General features: G+C 32.3%; 2 protein-coding genes, 2 long non-coding RNA genes and 1 pseudogene across 10 annotated transcripts; 3 read left to right on the plus strand and 2 right to left on the minus strand.

The window, feature by feature from the left end:
* The first annotated feature begins 2,342 nt into the window (after positions 1-2,342).
* On the plus strand, positions 2,343-3,886 carry LOC112709686 (uncharacterized). Its single transcript, XR_011866162.1, has 2 exons — positions 2,343-2,473; positions 3,022-3,886. It is a non-coding gene; the product is annotated as an uncharacterized lncRNA (long non-coding RNA).
* A 360-nt stretch (positions 3,887-4,246) lies between these two features.
* LOC140175417 (uncharacterized) lies at positions 4,247-5,558 on the plus strand. The gene is made up of 2 exons (XR_011866163.1): positions 4,247-4,839; positions 5,137-5,558. It is a non-coding gene; the product is annotated as an uncharacterized lncRNA (long non-coding RNA).
* A 1,980-nt stretch (positions 5,559-7,538) lies between these two features.
* On the plus strand, positions 7,539-10,637 carry LOC112709688 (thymidine kinase a). 7 transcript variants are annotated; one of them, XM_072203775.1, is made up of 6 exons: positions 7,621-7,759; positions 8,155-8,688; positions 9,262-9,577; positions 9,703-9,800; positions 9,966-10,060; positions 10,178-10,637. In XM_072203775.1, exons 4-6 carry the CDS (start codon positions 9,765-9,767, stop codon positions 10,425-10,427), a joined length of 381 nt encoding a protein of 126 aa, XP_072059876.1. In that variant the 5' UTR covers positions 7,621-7,759; positions 8,155-8,688; positions 9,262-9,577; positions 9,703-9,764; the 3' UTR covers positions 10,428-10,637. The 7 variants fall into 7 exon arrangements, with proteins under 7 accessions (XP_072059875.1, XP_025617374.1, XP_029144643.1 ...); XM_025761590.3 differs by having other exon boundaries at positions 7,587-8,688; XM_072203776.1 differs by lacking the exon at positions 9,262-9,577.
* Positions 10,638-11,325: 688 nt separating this feature from the next.
* On the minus strand, positions 11,326-14,206 carry LOC140175418 (ABC transporter F family member 3-like; annotated as a pseudogene).
* Positions 14,207-14,880: 674 nt separating this feature from the next.
* Positions 14,881-16,822, minus strand: LOC112709687 (F-box/kelch-repeat protein At3g23880). The gene is made up of 2 exons (XM_025761587.3): positions 16,568-16,822; positions 14,881-16,435 (listed from the first exon to the last, which is right to left on the minus strand). The coding sequence occupies exon 2, from the start codon at positions 16,420-16,422 to the stop codon at positions 15,136-15,138; it is 1,287 nt and encodes a 428-aa protein (XP_025617372.1). The 5' UTR covers positions 16,423-16,435; positions 16,568-16,822; the 3' UTR covers positions 14,881-15,135.
* Positions 16,823-19,511: the final 2,689 nt, after the last annotated feature.

Raw genomic sequence — 19,511 nt, forward strand, 5'->3', positions numbered from 1 at the left:
AAAATGGTATAGAAAAATAGAAAAATGGAGAGAGGTAGATGATAGAATTTAGGAAGGGAGTTTATTGATTTTGGAAAAAAATATTTTTGCTCAATTTTAATAAGAGAGTGTCATGTGAGATATTTGATTATTAAATTAAATAGTAATATATGATACATAATATAGGTATATTTTAATTTTAATATTTTAATTTAAATTTTAATATAATTAAAGAATGTCATGTTGCATATTTTGATTGTCAAATTAATAATTAGTCATTGATATTAATAATGATATATAAAATAGATAGAGTGGTTGAAAGAATAAGAGAGATAGAGAAAGGAAGAGGGAGGAGGGGAGAACTCTTTAATTTTGGAGGGAAAGATTTGATTTCAATTGCAATGAGAGAGTGACATGTGACACATTTTAGTTGTAAAATTAGTATGAAGAAGGGGAGAACTCTTTACTTTTGAAACGAAAGATTTAATTTCAATTGTAATGAGGGAATGACATATGACACATTTTTGTTGTAAAATTAGTTTGGAGGAGGCAAGAATTTATTAATTTTGAAAAAAAGGATTTAATTCCAATTACAATAAGAAAATAACATGTGACACATTTTGTTTATAAAATTAAAAATATATAATAGATCCATATCAGCATGCAATAAAAAGAATTACTGTAGTTACAATTTATAAACCACGGTCTGAATTACACGCTTCTTCTTCACATAAAAAATAGTACAAAAATTTTTAACTGTGAGACATAAATTTCTTAACTTTAACATAAAAATTTTTTAAGATTTTTGGACTTGATGTTACAGTTTTTTTAATGTTTTTTATTCTTTTTCAATCTTCTTCATACATCATTTCTATGTTTTTATTGTAAACTAAAAAATAAAATAAAAAGTTGCATAATTACTTTTTATTTATTTATTCTTTTTCTTTGTTTGATATTTTTTTTATTTGTTTTATTCTTTTTAAAAGGTGAAATAAAAAAATTTATGAGTGTGAAACAAAAAGATTATGATACGAAGAAGAAGGTAGGAGAGAAAGAAAAAGAGTTTGAAAAAAATACGAAACAAAAAATATCATTAAAATTTCTTTTGGAACACAGAAATTTTTTAATTTTTACACTAAAATTTTATTAACCGTGACACATAAAATAGAATGCTTCTTCTTCTTCTTTCTTTTTTTTGTTACTCTTCTTTTTTGTCATGTATTTTCTTTTCTTTGTTCTCTTTTTGTTTTCTAAAAAAAGAAAAAATAATGAAAAGAAAAAGGAAGAAGAGAAAAAGATGAAGAAGAAAGAAGAGAAGGAAGAAAAAGATACTATGATAATGATAATGAAGGAATACGAAGAAAAAGAAGAAGAACACAAAAAAAAATGTTCGTAACTAAATTTGATTTGGTTTAACTTAGTTAAAAAAAACTTAATTATCTAATATTTCTTTTTTAATACCAAATAAATATATATATTCTAACTCTCCAAGAGATAATAAATCGACCAAGTAACACCTGTTATGTTAGATAAGAGTTATTTAAACTAATTAATTTAAATATATTTTGATAAGTTTTATAAGAATAAAATTTAATTCTTTTGTAGATGTAATAGGATTTTTAATTAAAAAATTTAAAAATTTTCATACTAGAACTTAATGAGTTATAATGAGTTAAAATAATTGTAAAAAAATTTTTAGTTTAGATATCTATGAGTTATGTTATTTTTAATTGTTTTACCTTTTTATTGAAAAATAAAAAATTAATATATTAAAAAATATATAACGAAAAATTTGAAAGATATTTTATTTTTGCTGTTATAATGTGTTATTAAAATGTCTAAATATAATAATTATTTAGTGCATGAATTAATTTTATTTCGGACCGAGGAAAGCATTATACGTTTTTTCTATATATATATATATATATATATATATATATATATATATATATATATATATATATATATATATTTTCTAGTTTAACAGCCTACAAAGTACATATAATTACTAACTAGCTAGTGGGATAAAGTAAGGTATATAAAAAAAAGTGGTATAAAGTTTAAACTTAATTAGCACATAGACTGAAAAATTTGTTAACTCCTGTAATAATACTACTTTTTTTTGTGTCAAATATAATAATACTACTTAATTAAACAAAAGAATGATAGGGTTCACGATAAACCTGAGTTTATTATGTTTTTTTTTTTGGACTACCTGAGTTTATTTTGTTTAATATTTGTGTTGCATCCATTCTTTATTAGTAAAAATTATAAATATTGAAAAATAATAGTACACAAATATAACTTTATATTATACGATTTAACATAAAAAGTGAAAAACATTGTCCCATATAGAATATATTGGGCCTTTATGTAATATATTGGGCTTTTATTTCGTTTCTTCCACACTTAAATTTAAACATTCTTAAAGGATTACACTCAAATTTGAAATCGCAGAGACTCGCGCGAAATTCTTCTCCATCTCTGTTTCTTCGTAAGTTTCTCTTCTTCTCTTCGTTTTTAGTGCTCTGAATTTGGATTTTCTTCGCGATTTAGGTTCTCCTTCAAATCATTATCACATTATTTACAATTGCAACAGCTCAATCCTAAATGCTAATTCATTTTTTTCTATTGTTAGTGCTCTGAATTTGGATTTTCTTCGCGATTTAGGTTCTCCTTCAAATCATTATCACATTATTTACAATTGTAACAGCTCAATCCTAAATTCTAATTCGTTTTTTTCTATTGTGTTGTTCTAGTTTTAGAAAATTCGGTTTCATGTTATATGCTAGGGTTTCACACTAGTTACAGTTCAGCATTATGTGTGCCTTGTTTTTAAGGAAAGAAAGATTATTAGATGAATTTTGAATTTTCTAATGTTTTTGGTTCATAGTCATAAAGTTGGATCTAGATTTAGAACGAAAATATCTTTTATGTGTGAATTTTGGGTTGAATGTTTGCTGATTTTGAAGAGGGTTAACTTATGCTTGTCAAGTGAAGATTATTGTTAACTTTGCTGATTTAATTCTCGTTTTGTTCTAGGATGGCGGGTGACGATGTCTTAGGTCTGGGAAATAAGGCTCTGAGCGGCACCAAAAGAAAGTCTCCCGGTGACTCCTCAGAAGAAGGAAAGGAGAAGGAGGACAAGGGATTCCAAGTAGAATCCCCTGAGAAGGAAGAATCTAGAGATAACAAAAGAGCAAGGACAGAAGAGGAGAATGTCTCTGAAGAGGAGGAGCAGAATCAAGTTGGAGAATTAGGTTGCAATCCTGATGTTGCAAACCAAATGATGAACCATGCTCGCTTCTTTTTGTTACTCAAAAGGACTCCTTTTGAGGCCAGGGATTACTCCCTCATGACAGAAACAAGGAAGCTGATCGGTCAAGTTCAGTTTCTTGCTATGGATGTATCGGAATATCCCAATTTTACGAGGCAATTCCCTGACGCTGGGAGGATTCCTTGTGTGACACTTTTTTGCGGATTCGAAGTGCTTAATTGGTGGGTGCGAAATTAATGAGACTACTACTGCAGAGGAAGTTGCTGCGCTGGCAGCTCCAGACAATTGAGGCAGATCCAATGCTTTTGTGCAGAGTATGTCAATGATAGTGATATATGGAAATAAGTGAAAATTAGGAGTTTATGCATATGTGAGATTGATGTTGTTTGGTGTTACTCATGTAGGCTATGCATTATAATAGAAATTTCTGTACTGAACCTTTATCACTCTATTGTATCACAGTTGTGCTTCACAGCTTTATAGTCTATTCCATGAATATCAGTTGTGATTATGTAATGTCAGTGTGCTGGTGTGAGGCAATACATTGCAACTAGATTTTTGGTTCAATAATGTCACCTTCATTTTCAGGAAAAAGACTCTCTCCTTTATGGAAATACTTATATTCAGTAACTTAAAATTGTATTCCAAATTGATCTTTACTAAGTACGAGAGTATACATCTTTGGGAGATTTTTGCAGACTTGTATCAATCGCTTGGCAGATAGCAGGTTCGCTTGAAGAGGAGCAACGAATGCATTCTGTTCCCATTACTCCATGCTGTTCTTGGAGAGGAGCAAAATGGAAATGAATTATAATATACAGTCCCCATGAAAAGGCCTATGGACTTTTTTCTTTTTCCTAGTTGAATTAGGAACTGTTTCTTTCTCTGCTTTTTAATAGCTTCGGCTTGCAAAGTTCTTCTACTATTGTACTTGAATGTATCTTTTTTGGTTGAAAAGAAAAGAAAAAAAAATTGTGTGTGTGTGAAAGAGAGAGAGAGTGTTTGTGTGTGTAATTCTCCTTCCATATTTAGCCCCTCTTAATCTTTAAAAGCTAAGGTTATCAATTTTGAACATTTGTGTCATAGGACCGATGCCACTTTCCTGGATAAATTCCTACAGAAAGGTAAACTCACAATTCCTTTTTGCTCTTTGCTCTTGTAAAATTTATTTGAAGGCTCTGGTTGATTCCTCTGCTACTTTTAAAGGCTATAGAACTATAGTTGGAGATTGAAGGTTTCAAATGTTAGTCTTCCTTTAAATATGCTGATCTTTGAGGAATGTATTTGAGTTGATCGACCTTTTTTATTATTTTGTTCTTTGGGGGTGCCCTTATGGGTTGTGGGTGCATCATGGTTACAAGGTTATACTTGATTGTCCTTGCTATTAACATCTTTTTCTGAATTTCACAACCACCCAGGTGGATCAATTTTGGCCCCATTTGCTGACTCTTTCGCTCCTTTGTATTTTGCACCGAGAGACATTAAGGAAGTTATGTCAACTGAGCAGCCTTGTGATTTAGCATATGAATTTGGGGATGGACTTTTTGATGTGAAAGAATTCCCACAATGCTTTCCAAAACCTGGTAAGCACCATTTGTTTCTTTCATACAATGTGTTTATGACTGTACGTTCATATTGCATCTTCATACCATTAACTGAATTCTAAACTTGCCATATTTTTACTCTAAACATCTCTATGATAGATTTCAGCATGGTCTACTACTGTATCATTGTTTTCTTGGTGACCCTTTTACCACTTCATAGGTTTCTTATTCTGTTATGTGATTATACAACATATAACAAACACGGTGGCTATGCATCGCTTAAGGTGCTGGCACGTGCCGAATTTATTTAATTTCAGTTGTCTCTGGTATTTGCAGTTAAACATCCTTACCCTTTCAACGATCAACTTGTTATATATATCCGTCATATAGGTCCAGGGGTTTGTATAGGTCAAGCATGGCAAGAGGGAACAAAGATAGAGCAAGTGCCACGGAAATTATGCAGCGAAATTTTAATGGTGAAGGATTATAGATCATTGTGAGATCATTGAATGAATTATTTGTTATACAGCTTGCATCCAATATTTGCTGTTTTAGTTAGAGATGGAACAGAGTGTATAGCTTGTTAAGAGAATTGCATGGTGTCAGAGGTAAGGTAACTTTATTGAGAAGTGACTGCCAGTGTGTTTCGATCATAGCAATGTATTTATATCCTTATTCAGATTCAAGGTAGTTTGTACTTTATAGACATTGATTATTCTGGTTGAAAAATGAATACAAGTAGTTACATTAGTTGTTTATTTGAAATTCAAAATGTAATGATTTTGTTAGGAGTGTACTTACATATTCACCTTTATTCACATCAGCATGCAATAAACAGAAACACTGTAGTTACAACTTATAAACCACGGTACAACTATTTATCGCTTCAGCCTCGATACACATCTAAGCGTTTATGTCAATTAAATTTAACTAAGTTGGTCTAAATTTAACATAAATGTGTCTAAATTATATGCTTCTTCTTTCCGTAAAAAATAGCAAAAGAATTTCTTTATCGTGAAACAAGAATTTCTTAACTTTAACATCGAAAGTTTTTAAAGCTCTAAACTTGATACAGTAGTTTTTTTTATGTTTCTTATTCTTCTTCGTACATAAGTGCTTTTATTGTCAAAAAGGATAAACTAAAAAATAAAATATAAAACTGCATAATTATTTCGTTTTTTTTGTTTTTTCTTATTTGTTTTATTCTTTGTAGAAGATGAAATAAAAAAAAATGAGTGTGAAACAAAAAGAATTATAACACCAAGAAAAAAGTGGAAGAGGAGCAGGAAGTATTTAGAAAAAATACGAAACAGAAAAATAGTATCGAAATTTTTTAAGCACAATACATAAATTTTTTAATTTTTATACCAAAATTTTGTTAACCGTAACGCATAAAATAGAATGTTAAAGTTTGTTTTACTTCTTATTCTTCTTTTTTGTTACTCTTATTTTTTTTTTCTTTTTTTCATGTATTTTCTTTTGTTTGTTCTTCTCTTGTTCTTGTTTTTTTTTTTAGAGAGAGAGAAAAAAAGAAAAAATAATAAAGAAGAAAAAAAAGAGAAAAAGATGTAGAAAAAGGGAGAGAAGAAAGAAAAAGAAGATATGATGATAATAAAAGAGGATAAAGAGAAGGAAGAAAAACGTAAAGAAAAAATGTGTGTATGAGATTTGACTTAGTTGGACTTAATTAAAAAAAATTGATTTTCTAGTATTTTTTTTCCAATACCGAATTAGTACATATATTCCAAGAGATAACAGATCAACCAAGTAACACCTGTTATGTTAGATAAGAGTTATTTAAACTAATTAATTTAAATATATTTTGATGAGTTTTATAAAAATAAAATTTAATTCTTTTTAGATGTAATAGGATTTTTAATTAAAAAATCTAAATTTTTATACTAGAACTTAATGAGTTATAGTGAGTTAAAATAATTGTGAAAATATTTTGAGTTTTGATATCTAGAAGTTATGTTGTTTTAATTGTTTTAACATTTTTTCAAAAATTAAAAATTAAAAATTAAAAATTAAAAATATATAACTAAAATTAAAAATTAATATATTCAAAAATATATAACTAAAGATTTGAAAGATATTTTATTTTTGCTTATTACAATTTGTTACTAAAATAACTAATATATTTTTCACATAGTGATAAATAATTTAAAAGATATTTTAATTTAAACTAACTTTTAGCACCTCATGATCGTACTAAAAGTTAAAGCGTCACTTACCTCTAAATCTTTATATTTTATATTATCTTTATTTAATATTGAGCTTTCGCAAATACGAACCGAAATTTTAAACAAGAAATCGAAATAAAACTTTATTTTAATTCACTTAACCACAGAAGTATAAATATTCACATAGCTATAAGGTTTATATATATAGACATATTCAAAGATTGTCAAATACAAGTCCTACCCCTCTAAAATTCAAAACAACTAACGGCGAGGGAAAAATAAAATCTATGACTAAACTAAATACAGAAAGTAGGAATACATGTATATGTTAAGCTTCATAGTTTGGTCGCGGCCTCGCGCCGAGAATTCCTAAACCTGTCACTGAACAAAAGAAATCTGTAGGAGGGTGAGAACTTCATCCTCGCAGATTCTCAGTAGGGATAGAGAATGGCATGAGAGTAAAGAATTAAGTTGCAAATAATCGCTTTTCAACTTTAAAAAAAATTACCTTTAGAATTCTTTAAAACTCACTTTAAAGACTTCGATTAGTTCTCAGTAAGTTAAATCATTTAAGAAAATCCCAATCAGCAGCAGTAGCAACCGAAACCCGTAACAAACAGACTAACTAAAGCACATAAAGAGAAACAAACACAACACATACACAATCACAGAAAAATACAACAAACAAGTATAATCACGCAAATCCATCAGCGGAGAAAAAGAAAATTCAATTTATCGTTGCTATTTAGTTTCTTCTCTTCTGTGATATATCTTGAGTAAATGATGTTTGCAATTCGATCAATCATTACGTTTTTAGTGCTCTGGATTTGGATTTTTTTTGTGATTTACGTTCTCCTTCAAATCATTATCACATTATTTACAATTGCAACAGCCGAATCCTGAATTCTAATTCGTTTTTTTTCTATTGTGTAGTTCTAGTTTTGGAAAATTCGGTTTCACGTTATAGGCTAGGGTTTCACACTAGTTAAAGTTCAGTATTATGTGTGCCTTGTTTTTAAGGAAAGAAAGATTATTAGATGAATTTTTAATTTTCTAATGTTTTTGGTTCATATTTATAAAGTTGGATCTAGATTTAGAACGAAAATATCTTTTATGTGTAAATTTTGGGTTGGATGTTTGTTGATTTTGAAGAGTTCTGGTTTTGTTCTAGGATGGCTCACAGCGATGACGATGTCCTAGGTCTGGGAAATAAGGCTCTGAGCGGCACCAAAAGGAAGTCTCCTGATGACTCCTCAGAAGAAGAAAAGGAGAAGGAGGACAAGGGATTCCAAGTGGAATCTCCAGATAACAATAACAAAAGACCAAGGACAGAAGAGGAGAATGTCCTTGAAGAGGAGGAGCAGAATCAACTTGGAGAATTGGGATGCAGTCCTGATGTTGCAAACCAAATGATGAACCATTCTCGCTTCCTTTTGTTACTCAAAAGGTATCCTCTTGAGGCCAGGGATTACTCCCTCATGACTGAAACAAGGAATCTGATTGGTCAAGTTCAGTTTCTTGCTATGAATGTATCGGAATATCCTGATTTTTCGAGGCAATTCCCTGAAGCGGGGAGGATTCCTTGTGTGACACTTTTTCACGGATTCCAAGTACTTGCTTGGTGTCCAATGGATGAGGGTACTACTGCAGAGAATGTTGCTGCCCTGGGAGCTCCAGACAATTGAGGCCAATGCTTTTGTGCAGAGTATGTCCAATGATAGTGATATATAGAAATAAGTGAAAATTAGGAGTTTATGCATGAATGTGTCACAGATACAGTGGGTATGTGTCACAGATTCGTGATTCATGATATAACATGTTTAGTTTGTGTTAGAGACCAACAATGTGTTAGGTCATCGTTTCTATGACCCTACTTAATTTTGTACGGTATCCCTTTAACTCGTGCATTTATTAGAGTTTCAGTCTTGCAATATGCAAATAATTAGTTGAATAATTCACGGCTTTAACTAATATATATCATGTAAGTGAAATTTGGAACAACAAACGTATAAATCTTCAAATGCGCTTGTAACATATCAATGTCATTCATTTCATCAGTAATTAGTTACATTACATATGAAGTTTCAAATGTTAGTCTTCCTTTAAATATGTTGATGACATTGTGGTTTAATGAAGGATATTTGAGGAATGCATTTGAGTTGATCGACCTCTTTTTATTATTTTGTTCTTTGGGGGTGGCCCTTATGGCCATGGGTTGTGGGTGCATCATGGTTACAAGGTTACACTTGATTGTGCTTACTATTTCACAACCACCCAGGTGGATCAATTTTGGCACCGTTTGCCGCTCCTTTGTATTTTGCACTGAGAGACTTTAAGGAAGTTATGCCAACTGAGCAGCCTTGTGATTTAGCATACGAATTTGGGGATGGGCTTTTCGATGTGAAAGAATTCCCACAAGGCTTTCCAAAAACTGGTCAGCACCATTTGTTTCTTTCATACAATGTGTTTATGAAGTGGGAATTCTGTTACCCCCGCCTCTGAAGTGGTATCAATGGCTATCACAATGAAACTTTGGTGTTTTGGTGGGGAATCCCTTCCTTTTCAGTTACTGCTGACTATACATGCTTCACCACGTAATTTCTTTCTCTTGGAACGAATAATAAAATAAAGAGTAGTACTCTTTAAACTGAAAAACTGTGATCTGATAGTGATTTGTAGAATCTTCTGCTGGGGGCTAATTCCTCTTTATGTTGTGAAGAAACTTGGCTATGTTAAAATCAAGCAAGGATACAAGATATGCCATTGACTCGGTTGTGACACATGAATGAAAAATATGGTCATGATGCTTATCGAAAGGTAGTCTCGATATTTCATTATGTTACGGTTGACTATTGCTTATTTGAATTTGTGGTGCTATAGTTGCATAGTTGATATAGTAATTTAGTTCTCTTATAGAGGAGTAAAGCGATACCCTTAGCTAGATGTAATGTTGGCTGAATGTTAGTAGTATTTTGGATGCAGTTGGATGTGATTGGTATAGATGAGTTCTGCTGCAAGGCTGCTGATGAAGATGGTAAAATTGTGATTGTTGCTGGCCTGGATGGTGATTACTTGAGGTACTTTATGCAGATATGCTAATCGTTGTTGTGTTCAATACATTTGTTTTACTGCGCTGGAAATGTTACCAATCTAGATGCTTTTCAAACTTTTTTTCTGCTATCTATGTTCTTTAGGAAAAGCTTTGGTTCTGTGCTTCACATAATACCGCTTGCTGATACTGAATTATGCTGCAAGCGTGCTTTCTTCACTCTCAGGAAGACACAAGAGACACAAACTGAACTGATTGCTGGTTCTGATGTCTACATGCCAGTGTGCCGATATCACTATATTAACAGTGAAGTTGTCACTGAAACTTCAAAGAATGTGTTGGAATCTGTCAAACGCAACAATGATTCACTTCTTGATGTAGCCACAAGGTTTTAGTGTGGAGATACTTAAAACTTTCCCTAAAATGATTTTTGGAGCATATTGTCTACTGCTATTGGTTAATTCAACAAGTTATCTTGGAATTTTGGTTGTCATAGGGTCTATGTAGTTGTATATAGATATAGTTATAAATATACTGGTATTCATAGTGGTTTTTAATTATTGTTGTGTTATCATATTTCAATGAAAGAAGTATTGCTTATCCTATGACATGAAATTTTGGTATTTAGACGTTTTTTCTTTTTGGACGTTAACCTTTTGTAAAAGCATCTGTTTACTTTAGCCAAAATTGTCAACATACAATTCTATTTTGTAAATTACGTAGCATCTGTCATTTTATTTTGCAAATTACCTTTCATATTCTTCGTTTTCAAACTGGAGGTTCTTCCCGATGAGAATTCGATACTAAATAATTATAAGGTGTAAATGGTCCATGACTAGAGCTAGAGCAAAAAGAGTAAGACTAAAAAGCAGCTTTTTTGCAAGACTAAACTAGCCACGGAGGAAAAGACCAAGAGTAATCAGATTGAATGTGAATTGCGAAAATGGACCACCCTTCTTTAGCTTTAAGAGTAGCCAAATGCAGCATGAATAAGTGACTTGGAGACCTAAGATGAAGCCAAATTTAAGTGATTCAAAATGATAACAGAAATGGTTGGAATTACTGTCCTTTTTCTTGTGATTTTTGTGTAGTTTCCAATAACTTCAATTTCAAGAGCATTTTGATTTTCTATTCAGATTTGCATATATAAGGGCCTAGACCATTATGATAGATAATGGTACTCTTTTAAGAAACTGTGCTGGCAGGATGTTTTTCTTAGTTGGATTATTCTTAGTAGTGATAGATAAAAGTCATTAGCACCAATATCGAATGTACGTATTTATCCAAAAAGAGTTTTCTGAAAATGATCACTTTTCAAATATATGCAACTGCAGCTATTATCATGTACATCCTTGCATTCTTCCCAACATTTCAATAACAATTGCATTTAACGATTTTCATTCTTACCAGAAAATAAGTGCGATGCAACTATGGCTCAGTCAACAGATGACAACTAAATAGTAGTTAAACTCTTGAAGAAAAACATTACAATAGTTTTTACAGGATAGCAGCGCATCATATACAGAAGAGGATTTGAAGATAAGTCCAGTCCATCAACATGATGCTGACTGAACACTGCTATACGAACCTGCAGACAGACAGGCAGAAAGCATAACTAATGACCCAAATTTCAAAACAAGACAAAACAATGATGATGAAAAGAGAGCATAAAGGAGAGACATCGCCATTCTTATAATAGTTAGTCCTTGCATGTCAAAGTCTATTTATCTTTCCAACATTAGCTTTGCAAATCATGCGTAAGCTAGTTTAAATTTGTATCTAATTGGTAAAATAAAGAAGCATACTTTTCAGCAGCTGACATTCAAAATTATCATGGATGAATAAATATATAGTGCACTAACACAAAACATCAATTAGAAGGGTCACATAGTAAAGCAAAAGATAGCATGACATGAAGGTGAGAGACAATTGACTTGCAATGATGAAAGTGTTGGCAGATTTAGTAGTTACCTTAGCGGATCGGAAAACTGTCACAGAACTAGGATTTAGTTCCCCAGCAATTAATTCGAGTATAGTCGATTTGCCAATACCATTTGGTCCAACCACTGTAAAAACAAAGGATACAATTTATATTTTATAACATGAGACAAACAATGTGGCAGTCCTTTACTAGTTTCAACAACATTATCTCACACACAGCCGTAGGGCACATGTATTCAAGACAAGTTTGAAGAAAAGATGCAACCAGGCTGGCATATCTACCATGCATTGGCATCATAAAAGTCACTACAATCATCAATATGTAATAGGTAGGACTTCAAGATCGGTGAAAGAAAAGAGAGAGTTCAAAGAGAAGCAATAGTGGTTTGAATTGTGTATTGTACGTCCTTAATGAGCTAAGCACAGATTAGTGCTGATATACAATGAGGAGATAAGATAAGAAAAATCTGAACAGTCATTTCATAGTTCATACTTTAGTTATGGAAACTGTAACTAACAGCTGTCCTATCCTAGCTGGCTCTATTCTACTAACTAACTACTACTCTAGACTTCAATAGCTTACTCTATTAGTGATTACAATAGAACATTTGGATTTTTTGTACATAAGCTAGGAGACGAAATGATGACTAATGGTTTCTATGTAATATGGATGTGTATAGGAATATGAGTGTGATAAGTATGAATATAACTAAGAAGAATAGAATTATTGATAAAAAATTAGAATAGAGAAAAGAGAATCCAGAGAGACGAGAGCCTTCAATAAATTCAACATATTCCATTACAATTTATATCACAGTAGAATAGCAGAACCAAATAGATAATATGGAGAATATAGAAGATAGAAACAGAGAGTAGAAGAACAGAGTATGATCACAGATAAGGGAATATCAATGTTATAATTCCTCAGTGAGGATTGTATTAAATAACTGTGTGATAAAAAAAGGAATACAGAAATGATAATTTGGCCTTCAAGAGGCCAATTCTATCCCCAATTCCACTCCACTCTTTTTCATCTCCCCACAATTGCTAATTACGTCTATTTATATTTCTCTCCCTTCTAACTAACTCCTAAAAGCACAGTGATCTCCATCACTCATTCATTTAGTTTTCTTGCCTCTCCTCCTATATGTAATATGTGTATTTGAAAGGGGTAGTTTTTCCTTTCTGCCCCTGAACTTCTTGGCTGCTGTGGTGTGTCACACAATACTATTTATACTATTTCTACTAATATCTAATTCTACTTCTACAAAGTAGACTTCTACTTATTAGGCTAACTCAATTATACTCATCACATAACTCAAGCCCATTTACACTCATTACAAAATATGAATAGTAAACTATGTTAATATAGGCTGATAATATAGTGAATTACAATGATTTTTACCAAGGATTCAAAAGAAAGGGGAGAAAAGTCATGCACAGGGATGGAGAAGCTTCTTACTTGCAATACGGCTGTCAAGGTCAATGCCGAAATTCAATTCTTAAATAGAATGGGTCCCCCAGGATAACCAAATGATGCATCACTGCAGTAAAATTTTGCAGAAAAGATAATAAAATAAGGTTAGAGATAGGCCAATCATGTGTCACAGATTCATTTATGTATAGATGTCTTTTGTCAACAATGTGAGTTAAAGAAGGGTTAATGCTCTTCTACCTGAAGCTTATGATGGGTGGGCCTGGTCTATCATCTGGGGTGGGGAACTCAAATTTGTAACTATATTGAACCAGATAAAACATAATTAATGACAGCTTGAAAGAGAATTATTTAATGAGGAAAAAAAGGAAAAAAAAAAATAGCAGTTCATACTCAGGATCGTTAATAATTTCATCCACATGGCCCATTCGTTCCAAAGCCTGAAATATTGTTCAGAGAAGATATAAATTTCAATTTTAGTGATTTATTTAGAAGCTTCAAATAACCAACCATACAAGATCTTTCTCTCTCTCCGTGTGTGCACGCGCGTGTGTGTGTGATGAAGCTTTTGAGCATTTGATTGGTAATTAAAAAACAGATGCTATCAAGTACCTTGATTCTGGATTGAACAAGGGATGCTCTCTTGGCATTATAGCGGAACTTGTCAATGAAGGACTGGTAGAAAAAAAAAGAAACCAACACAGCTCAAATATCAAATACAATCAATAAAAAGTTACATTGAGAAGTCAAATAATCAAAATTTGGTTCAACTAAAAAAATTATAAGTTTAAACTGATATAAGAAACCACATTGAGGAATGGAATTTCCATACAGCATTGCAAACATACAGTAAGCTATAGTTTTCCGTCATAGTTTGCTATTCAAATTCCTCATAACGGTTAACATAAAAATTAAAATATGAAAGAAAGAACTAAAAATAATAAAAGAAAAATTAAAATCTTTACCTTGGCAGTGATGGAAACAAATCTGAAAGAGTGTGATGAAAAAAAAATCTGTAACAGAGAACTACTGTGAAATGAAGGGTAATTTACCTAACTCCTCCAACGTAATTAATCTTCTCAACGCTGAACGTAGAAGCTAGAAATTTAACATTCACGTGAACGAATGAAAGCACTTCTGGGTTAGGGGTTCCAAAAAATTGCCAAACGTAACAGTGGGACGTTCAAGACGCTCAAACGAGCTTTTTTTCGTTTTTATTCCCCAACGTGAATGACAAACACACCCTTAATCAAATTGTCATATGAACAGGGTTTTGTTTTCAGCATCTTAGGAAGGCCATGATTGGCATATAAGATTATTATTGATTGAATCGATCTTATATTCTAATTAATGATAACGAAAAGGTTTATTTGATAAACTAATCTCTATAGTTGACATATTCTCATGTTAAATATGGTGTTACGTAGCACTTGCACGCTGCACCTGAACCTTTGCAGATGTTGCACTCGCAATTTTGTCAAATCGAACCGATACAAAACATAAATTATACAGCATTTCATGATAAACACATATCTAACTAAAGCAAACGAATACATTCATAAGGAACCTAATTAAAAAACATTTAAACATAAAGACAGTTAGACAGAGTCTATAAAACACAAAAAAAACAAGGCACTACATAATGATAATAAAGTTATGGATTCAAGAGATAGTGTAGGAAATCCTTCACCAAAAAGGTACCCAAAATGCAAACCATCTTTAAGTGATTATAGGCTTGGCTTAATTAACCGCATTTCAGATGAGCAACTTGGAAGACCAAAGTGGAACGGTGAAACTAAGCTTTCATGATAGAGTTCAAAGATCCTTCCAGATGAGTGCTGAGTTAAAGGACAAAGTTTGGGCATGCCATCACTGGAGCTGTCAATATTAGGAATATCTATGCTGCCATCATTTAAATTACATAAAACAAACTTGCCACTCGGAGCAATAGCAAGAAGAACATCTTTCAACATGTATATAGGCTGTAGGCTTAAAGGACGACGACCGAGTAGCGGGTGGTGGGGGATTATGGCCAATTTAGTCCAAGACTGAGGAACTCCATACTCCTTCATCAACCAGACAGTCCAATGAGTTTTCTTAGTCTCATAACAAACAGCAAGACAATCCCTCAAGATACCCAATTGGGGAGTCACCCTGTGATCATCATCTGAATCCCTGTTGGGAAGGGAAAACTGATTAAAAGTCTCTTTGACCAAGTCAAGGGAAAGAACCCACACAAAACTAAGATAGCGGTGAAAAAGCCAATTCAGAGTGCCAGTGCCACTTACAAAAAGCCCTACACGATCCACCAGATAACCCCTGTAATTGCAACGGGGGAAATCCTGGATTGTTCTCCAGGTAGATTTTGGGCCGAATGTAAACATGCGTGATTTCTTATCCAGAATCGCGAAAAGCTTATACTTGTCATTCACATGATCATAACCGAATCCGCAAGTGGAGAGGAGACCTCCAATTTCAAGCGGCTGAGAGGTGAATCCAGTGCAGGGGTTCCACAGCATGGCACGATGGCTTATTATGAATCCATCCTGGCGCTCTTCATCGTGCAAGCACAGCAATCCATTGCAAGAGCCAATGATGAGGCGGAAGCGTCGTCCCTCATAGGGAACTACTTTGGTGGGTTCATGTGGAGGGTTCTCCATCACAGATCGTACGGAGAACACTCCGATTATGGGGTATGAGTAGGTTTGGCTATAATAGGCCATGAGTGGGTGGGTCAAGCCTGGATCCACCGCCATTGAACGCCGAAGGTGGTCCTTGGCAAATTGGGAACTGGAAATTAGGGTTCTCCATGATCTGCAGACGCTGTTCCTTAATGGAACGAGAGACCTCGCCGGTATCCTCAGCAGGATTTCCGCTATGAGCTCGTCCAGAAGGATAGGCGGTGGTTTTGTCGTGGTACAGCGGAGCAGTTCCGGCCACCCCCCGGTGGTTGTGACAACCTTCCCCTTCTTCGGAACAGCATCATCATCATCAGGAATGGGACCCCTCCTCATACGTACGAGGAAACTACACAATATAGGAGGAATAAGAAATCAAAAACAATATAATTACTAAAATTCAAATCTCAGCTGTATTGCCATTTAATTTACAAAAGAAAACATACATGGAGATTCTATAAGAAGTAAAACAGAGGTTTACCTAAAGGAAGACGGCGCCGGCGATGGTGAGAGGAAGTGAATGATCTGCGCTTGAGTTGGAGCTCCAGATCTATCCAATGTTCCACAAGAGGGTTTCGAATCCTCGGCATCAGGAATTAGATTCTTAATCTAATCTGTCTGGCCCCACATCTAATTCAAATCTCAGCAGTTAACTAGTTTATCTTGCGTTTGTTTCTGGAACAACATAAAACAAGATAAGATACCAATAACAAGAGTTTGACATAAAAAATAGAGATATAATATTTTATGTATTTATATTTTATTTAATAATAAATTAAAATAAATTATAAAAATTTAATTTATTTTTATTTTTAAATTTAAAAAATTTGAAACGAAAATATAATAATAAAAAATATAATTATAAAAAATTAATAAATTATATTTTTTTGTTAATATTTTTCTATTTTTTCTATCAGAATAAATATAAAATATATTAATTTAGTATTTTTGGATATGATTTGTCTCTATATATTTGTCTCAATATCTTGTATCTATAAATAAATGCGTCTTTATTTACTTATTTTAAATATAATATATTCAAATTCGATTTAGTTTAAAATTACTAATCTCGTTATATATTTAAATATTTTTATCAATTAAATCTAATTAAATTGATTTAAATTTAATAAAAATTACTCAAATATATGTATGTCAATCACTTTTTTTATAAAAAAATAATATTAAAATTTTTTTACAATAACATAAAAAATATTTTTTTTAACACCAAAATACTTAATTTTTTATATTAATATTTTTTTCATACATAATTTGTGTGTCTTAATTCAAACACAATCATTACTAAATATCTAAGCACTTTCCAGAACGATTATTTGAGAATAAAAAATTCTACCTGGCATAATTGTGAGTAAACAATTAATCTATTCTGACTTGAGCGTCGGAGTGTCTTTGCAGGTACCTCCACCCATTGCCTCAGTCAAGTGATCCGGCATCAGCCTCAACCCACAAGTTCTCGATCCATCTCTCAACTCATACCAAAGACATCCTGTATAAGTTCTAGTTTTAAAAAAATCCTTTGAATTCATGTTTTTCAAAATATTTGGATAAGAAAAATGAACCAATTCATGAAACGTCTAGTTCAAAAAAGGAATAACAATATCTTCTGAAAGACATATTCCATGTAACTTGGCCTGAGAGTTGTGGTTGAGGTGCATTAAAAGACGGCAAATTGCGTAGTCATGGCCAGGAGATGTCAGATTCTGTTTCAACTCATGACTGGAGGCTCCTAGTGTTAGAGGAGAAAAGAAGGTTAAGGTTATGACGATCTTAACAACTATCTAGTATATTTAGAAGGTGAGAAATGAAAAAATCTTCAATGGAAAGAATTTGAATCTAAATGCAATAGAATGAGAGATAGAGCGTTAGTGTAGAACATGGATGAAGGGTCAAGTCATGTGTGCAACAGAATGAGATACGGATAATACATGAGAGACCTGAACTAAGAGTCTTACATATCGATTCGGAGTCATATTGATGCTTGATTGAGTATTGATTAATTATGTTATTTGGTCATTTTGTGGGTTGTTGTTTTTCTTTGCTTGTCTTGTATGCTCTTATATATGTTGGTTCGAACTTTATCCCATTGTGGGATCTTACTGGAACTATTAAAAAATGAAAATCTCAGATTCACCATCTATATTGTCACCTATTATATCATTACCAATTTTCAATAACCACCCATCAAATTGCTTTGCCTCATCTTAATCTAAAGTAGTTGTCCCTATAGAGAGTTTATGCTTTTTGTTAGTTTGAGCACCAGACAAAACTTTCAAAAGTAAGACGAATTTACAGTTGAATGAATAGTATCTTGTCTCAACCCTTATGGAATGACAGGAAGAATTTGTCTAAAGACTCCACCTAGTACAACCATTTTTTTTCAAAGGACAAATTTTTATTATATGTTAGAGAAAATCTCATAATATCACTCAAGCATTTATCAAGTACTTCGTAGCAATACCTACTAACCATTGGAGTCTCATCCCAAATTATAAGTTTAGTTTTTAGCAACAACATTGTTTGAGAGAAATCAGGTTTAATGTTGCATGTAGAATCCTCAGTTATATTCAGTGGTATTTTAAATTTTTAGTACAAACTCATTGAATACAATTATTAATTTATTGATATGTGCAAACATCCCCAAGTTGCAATTTGTAGGTTGCAATAAAATCCGAGTAAACACCCAATCCGGTTTTCGTCCATTTTCACAAAGAACAAAGCGATCCCTGTCCCAAAAAAAGGAACACTTCGACCCTCAACCTTTTTATTATGGGACAATACGGTCCCTCTGTTAAAAAATTTATTAAATAATAATAAAAATTAATTTTGTCGAGGGTTTTATTTGTATTTTGTGGGGGTTTTAAACCTTCACAAACTATTAATAACTTTGTTTTTAAAAAATTCCTTCATCAATGATGGTTAAGTGAAGAAAAACTATTGATAGAAAAGATGCCACAAAATAAAAGTAATTATAGTATAATACCTTTTAAAGGAAAAAAAATAACATGGAATAAGAAATGAAAGAAGAGAACTTTAATGTTGATAATATTAGTATTGGTGATGATGACGGTAGAGGAGATAATGATGATGATAAAATATGGTTACACAATAAAAATAATAGAAGTAAGAATGATAATAATGAGGATGAAAAAGATAATGGTAGTAGTGGTAGTAATTAGTTATATTGTTGAAAAGATTTTTGTGGGGGTTTTAAAACCCCCACAAAATACAAATAAAACTCCCCACAAAACTAATTTTTATTATTATTTAATGAATTTTTTAACAGAGGGACCGTATTGTCCCAAAATAAAAAGGTTGAGGGTCGAAATGTCCCTTTTTTTTTTGACAGAGATCGCTTTGTCCTTCGTGAAAATGGACAAGGACCGAATTGGGTCTTTACTCATAAAATC

Source organism: Arachis hypogaea, chromosome 9, assembly GCF_003086295.3.
Source record: "Arachis hypogaea cultivar Tifrunner chromosome 9, arahy.Tifrunner.gnm2.J5K5, whole genome shotgun sequence".
Lineage (NCBI taxonomy): Eukaryota > Viridiplantae > Streptophyta > Magnoliopsida > Fabales > Fabaceae > Arachis > Arachis hypogaea.